This window comes from Adiantum capillus-veneris, chromosome 4 (genome assembly GCF_014529385.1).
Source record: "Adiantum capillus-veneris isolate H3 chromosome 4, ASM1452938v2, whole genome shotgun sequence".
Lineage (NCBI taxonomy): Eukaryota > Viridiplantae > Streptophyta > Polypodiopsida > Polypodiales > Pteridaceae > Adiantum > Adiantum capillus-veneris.
In genome coordinates, this window is record NC_140934.1 from 89,094,917 (window position 1) to 89,100,532 (window position 5,616).

The following is a 5,616-nucleotide window of genomic DNA, read 5'->3' on the forward strand; positions in this document are numbered from 1 at the left end:
TTGTGATGTCGCACTTGGAGTAGGAGTGGAGCCCTGGGTTTCCAGCTCTACAATGATCCAATAGAATGAAAGCAATGTATTCATTGTCAAATTTTCGACAGCGTAGAATTTTGGGCCGAATAGTGTATGACCGTAGATAGTTTGGACTGTTGTCGTGGCTTAAAGAGAGCTTAAAGGTAAAGCTGATGTTGGATAGTTGTTACAAATTGCAGTAATCGTCGAGCTTAATATTGTGCACCATTACTGTGGGAACTGTCATCTGTACACATTGAAAGAACTGCAATTGAAGCTTGAATTGCTTGTGAATTATCGGAACTCGCCATGCAGGTGGAAGCACAATTGCATTTGAAGAACTTCTGTGTTATGGTCGAGGAGCCAAGGTGATCGCAAGCACAGAGGTTGTCATTATACATCCCTTAGGTGTGACGTGATCTCTCTCTCTCTCTCTCTCTCTCTCTCTCTCTCTCTCTCTCTCTCTCGATGTGGGTTGCATCAGGTTAATCGAATAGGCTGCAGATACGAAGTAGCCTCGCGTGATGTGGAGTGCACCAGGACCTGCAGAGTTAAGGTTAACGTGCTGCAGGTATGCAGCCTCAGCCTCCAAGGCGGCATCTCCGCTAGGCAGCCACTGCTTATTGGCGTCGACATTGGGCAGCCAATAATTGAAAGAATGCTTTTTTTGTTAATTCATGTGCACAAAACTACTCTGGCAACCACATCCGAAAAGGGTGGAAAAGGCAAATGATGGAGGGGATTTCATGACAGACTGGCAGTCCTTGTGATCTGTGTGGCACCTTTTGATGTAGTCTTGGTTCTTTTTGTGTTATGCTCGTTATGGTGGCGGCCATGGCTCGCTTGAGCATGGTGTGGGATGTATTTTTTGGATGATATTACTACAATTCACTAACATATTGTGAGTTCTGCAACAAATAAATAAATAAAGTTTGAGGCATTGTGGTAGGGGAAAATTGAACCAATTGACGAGGAGTAGCAGCTGCTGTAGCTGTGGCCAATGGCCACCAAAATGCGGGTCTAGTCACTGTCTGAGGGGAGCCCACGTGGTCTTGACAACTCGGATTTAGTTGGAAGGGAAGAGAATTTGCAAGACTGAGGAATATAAAACCTCAGGGGAGGGTTTGGCCAGGCTGTCTCTGTTTGGCAATGGCGGTCTCTCCTCAATGCCTACTCTCCTAACGCGCACTCACTCTCGGGTATATATTCCTTCGCCGTGCACTCTCTACAATTCTCCTACGATTCCCTCTTTCTAGAATCCTCCTCTCTCTCTCTCTCTCTCTCTCTCTCTCTCCAACACCCACGCACACTCTCTTTCTACGTTGTCTACAAACCAGAGCGCACGAACGGAGCAGCGCGCAGTCCGACTCGCTCTCTCGACGCTCTCTCTACTTTGTGGGCGGTACTCCCCTCGTTTTGAGTCCTCTTTTCTCGCTAGTAGTACTACACACGTCTCTCTCTAGGTGAGCTCTAACATCGCCATTGCAGCCTCTCGTTTTTTCCGTTTTCTGGCTCTCCACCGATACACACACAACAGAACACAAACGCAGACATCAACCAAGGCATCTACACACAGAGAACTCCTCATCATCTCTCTCTCTCTCACACACACACACCAAAAAAACACCTCTTTGTCTCTCATGCGCACTCACTCACTCACTCACTAAACTAGCTCACAGAAATCACTCGAGCGACTCTGCCATTTTCGCTCTCCGATTCTTCTGCATGTGTGGCTTCTGAAAACTTGAATTGCAAAGAAAAACCATGTGGGGTTTCTGCACTTGGAGGCTCTCTGCGTTTCCAAAAGCTCCCCTGGTCTTCTTCCTCTTACTGCAACTCTCCATTTTCTCCCAACAGAGCTTCACAGCAGCAGAGACAGATGCTGGCGACCTTGCGGTGCTGAAGGCATTGCTCGCAGGCCTCTCAAATCCTGACAAGCTCGCCGATTGGACAGGATCGGACCCCTGCGGTGCAAAGTGGACCTATGTAGAATGCAATGGCGCTCGAGTCACTCAGCTTCAGCTCAAGAATGCAGGCCTTCAAGGTACTCTTCCCTCTAATTTGAACACCTTGACAAGCCTTGAGCAAATAGCACTGCAGGGGAACTCCTTCTCAGGCCCCCTTCCATCTTTTAGTGGGCTCTCTCTGCTCACCTCGGCTTACTTGGGCTCTCAACAATTCTCCTCAATCCCGGCAGGCTTTTTCAAGAATCTCAACTCTCTCACCGTCCTCTCTCTTGAGGACAATCCCCTCAATGCGTCTTCTGGATGGTCCTTACCTGACGACCTCGCAGCTTCAACGAGTCTCACGACTCTCTCACTCACCAATGTGACGCTCCGGGGCAGCATACCAACCTTCCTCGGCAATCTAACAAGTCTACAAGAGCTTAGGATGGCTTATAACCAGCTTTCGGGCTCCTTACCAGACTCCTTTGCCAACCTTGCACAGCTTACGCGCCTTGAGCTCAACAATCAAGGGCTCCCGGGGTCTCTCACTAGCCCCATAAGTGTTGTCGGTTCTATGCCGTCTCTCAAAACCCTGTGGCTGCAAGTGAATAGCTTCTCTGGCACAATTCCTCCAGCTCTTGGCTCAGCTGTTTCTCTGGTCGAATGTCGCCTCAATGACAACAAGCTTGTGGGTGTACTGCCCTCTACATTCGTCACATCCACATCCTTGCAGTATCTGTCATTGCAGAACAACATGCTTGTTGGCCCTGTTCTTGCAATTCCCTCAATTTCCAACAGTTCCAGCTACTTCTACTCTGGTAACAGTTTTTGTGTGGAAAAAGTGGGGGCATCTTGTGAGGCAGAGGTAACAGCATTGCTATCGTTTTTAGATGGTGTGAATTACGCCACAAGGCTGCTTAATTCATGGGTAGGGAACAACCCCTGTGCATCATGGCAAGGTATTACTTGTGATTCTTCACAGAAGAATGTCATAGCCATAAATTTGCCCAAATCTCAGTTAACAGGGACAATTTCACCAAGTCTGGGAAATTTGACATCCTTGTCAAAGCTCATTCTTAGCGGCAACAATCTCACAGGCACAATACCTGCCTCGCTCACCAAGCTTAGTGGTTTGGTTTTGGTTGATGTCAGTAACAATAACTTATATGGACCTGTGCCAGCATTTGACACTACCAAAGTCAAGCTGGACACCTCAGGAAATGCCAACATTGGCATCACCATGCCAGATTCGGAGGCCTCAGGTTCAGGTTCCAATGGGACATCTTCAACAGGAGGTAAGAAGTTGTCAGTTTCTACTGGTGCAATTGTGGGGATTGTTGTTGGAGTAGCAGCTCTTCTTCTTGCTGCTGCAATTATCACTGCATATCTCTACAAGAAAAGGAGACACAGGTTTGGAAGGGTCCAAAGCCCAAATACGGTGTACTTGCAACCAGTAGATGAACGCGGCGAAGGTGCTGAGATGGTGAAGATCACAGTAAACCCGAGCACGGCCAATGGCGTGCACACAACGAACAATAACAGTGGTCCCAGCGACAATGTGCAAGTGCTAGAGGTCGGAAACCTTGTGATTTCCATTCAGCTCTTGCGCAATGTGACTAACGATTTCAGTGAGGAGAATGTACTTGGAAAGGGTGGCTTTGGAGTTGTTTACAAAGGTGAACTCGATGATGGCACGAAGATAGCTGTCAAGAGAATGTTAGCCTCAGTGGTGAGTAACAAGGGCTTGGATGAGTTTCAAGCCGAGATTGCGGTGCTGACAAAGGTGCGACACAGGCATTTGGTTGCCCTCTTGGGTTATTGCATTGAAGGGAATGAAAGGCTTCTTGTTTATGAGTATATGCCTAAGGGTACTTTGAGCCAGCATCTGTTCGAGTGGAGAAAGCTCGATCTGCCACCTCTTAGTTGGGATAAGCGGCTTAGCATTGCACTCGACATGGCACGGGGTGTCGAATATCTTCATGGGCTTGCACATAAGAGCTTTATTCACAGGGATTTGAAGCCATCGAATGTGCTGTTAGGAGATGATTACAGGGCCAAGGTCTCTGATTTTGGCCTTGTAAAGCTCGCACCTGAGGGCAAGACTTCCGTGGAGACAAGATTGGCGGGCACCTTCGGCTATCTGGCCCCTGAATATGCAGGTAATCTCTGGGTCATTCTGCTTGGACTTGCAATGTGTGTGCACGCGCATGCATTTGCACATAATGGATGCTATAACTTGTTTGCATGCATGGATTTCCATTTCCTCTATGGGAGACATAATCATAAAAGTAGTGTGGTTTATCTATTTTGCAGTTACTGGCCGTGTTACAACAAAGTCAGATGTGTTCAGCTTCGGAGTGATGCTAATGGAACTATTGACCGGTCGCAAAGCATTGGATGAGACACAATCCGAAGAAAACATGCATTTGGTGACATGGTTTCGGCGTCTCAGTGGTACAAAGGAGTCACTTTTCAGTGCCATAGATCCCGTGATTGAAGTCAATGACGAGACCTCGCAAAGCATTCTCATTGTAGCAGAGCTTGCTGGGCATTGCACTGCCCGGGAACCGCACAAACGTCCTGACATGAGTCATGCAGTGAATGTGCTCTCCCCTCTGGTTGAGCAGTGGAAACCAAGTGATGTTCCTGAGGAGGATGAGGGGATCGATCTCGACTTAACTCTACCTCAGGCATTAAAGAGATGGCAAGCATTTGAAGGAAATTCTACCACCTCCTCTGATTACATGAGCGGTAATACAAATGTTTCTATGGCAAGCATGCCGGCATGTCCGTCAGTTCTAGGGCAGCCTTTTTCGTCGTCAGATGGGCGATAAGAGATTAGTGTCTTGCTTTTTACCATGCGTAGTTAGATTAGAGTACATACAGTTTATGGTAAGAAAGGGTAGAATACTAAGGTGAATATGGGTTCCTTGCCATGCCATGAAATGCTAGAGAAGCGAGGGTTTATGCATATACATACACAGAGCTCGTGCCGAGCGCAAGAAAAGATGGGCTCTTCCACAGGATAAGGAGAACTTTGTATGTGTGAGTTTGTTCAGGGATTGTGATGGAGTCACGGTCGCTCATTTCGTGCTTGCAGGAGGTGCTTTTCAGAAGTTGGTAGTGTTTTATATAGCTCATTCTTTCCTCTGTTTTGGAGGGTCTTAGGTTCCATAACAATGTAGAGATATAGGGGAAGGAAAAGTCTCTACTCAGCTTGTCTCGCAGCCTGTTCAGAGTCTGCAACAACAATGGAGTTGTTTTATTTGTTATTTTTTGTGCCGAATCTATTCTCATGTGTTAAAGGACACCGAGAGAGAGAGAGAGAGAGAGAGAGAGAGAGAGAGAGAGCTTGCGCATTTCTCATCAAATGTTGACGTGTTTTGCGTCGTTATTGGTTCTCCCGTTTCTGCGTATACATACTGCTGAATCTCTCTCTCTCTGTCTCTCTCTCCCTCTCTCGCATTTTGCATCGTCATTGGTTAGTCTCCCTTTCCTGCGTATACGTACTCCCGAATGTTTTGATCTCTCTCTCTCTCAAGATATGCTGCGCACATGCGCCGTTCACGTAGGACGTCCGGTGAAAAAGGGCATTCCAGCACAGCAAGGCCCACCACGCCCCTGCGCGTATAGAAACGGCTAGCCAATGCTGTGGCCG

General features: G+C 47.6%; 1 protein-coding gene across 1 annotated transcript; it reads left to right on the plus strand.

Annotated features, from left to right (window-relative positions):
* The first annotated feature begins 1,184 nt into the window (after positions 1-1,184).
* On the plus strand, positions 1,185-5,244 carry LOC147459568 (receptor-like kinase TMK3). The gene is made up of 2 exons (XM_086510811.1): positions 1,185-4,117; positions 4,272-5,244. The coding sequence occupies exons 1-2, from the start codon at positions 1,777-1,779 to the stop codon at positions 4,790-4,792; spliced, it is 2,862 nt and encodes a 953-aa protein (XP_086366937.1). The 5' UTR covers positions 1,185-1,776; the 3' UTR covers positions 4,793-5,244.
* The last annotated feature ends 372 nt before the right edge of the window (positions 5,245-5,616 follow it).

Excerpts from the sequence above, each read along its gene's own strand:
- LOC147459568 (XM_086510811.1), top strand. The coding sequence starts at position 1,777 with ATGTGGGGTTTCTGCACTTGGAGGCTCTCTGCGTTTCCAAAAGCTCCC. Across the intron at positions 4,118-4,271 it reads TCTGGCCCCTGAATATGCAG|TTACTGGCCGTGTTACAACA; the intron begins GTAATCTCTGGG and ends TCTATTTTGCAG.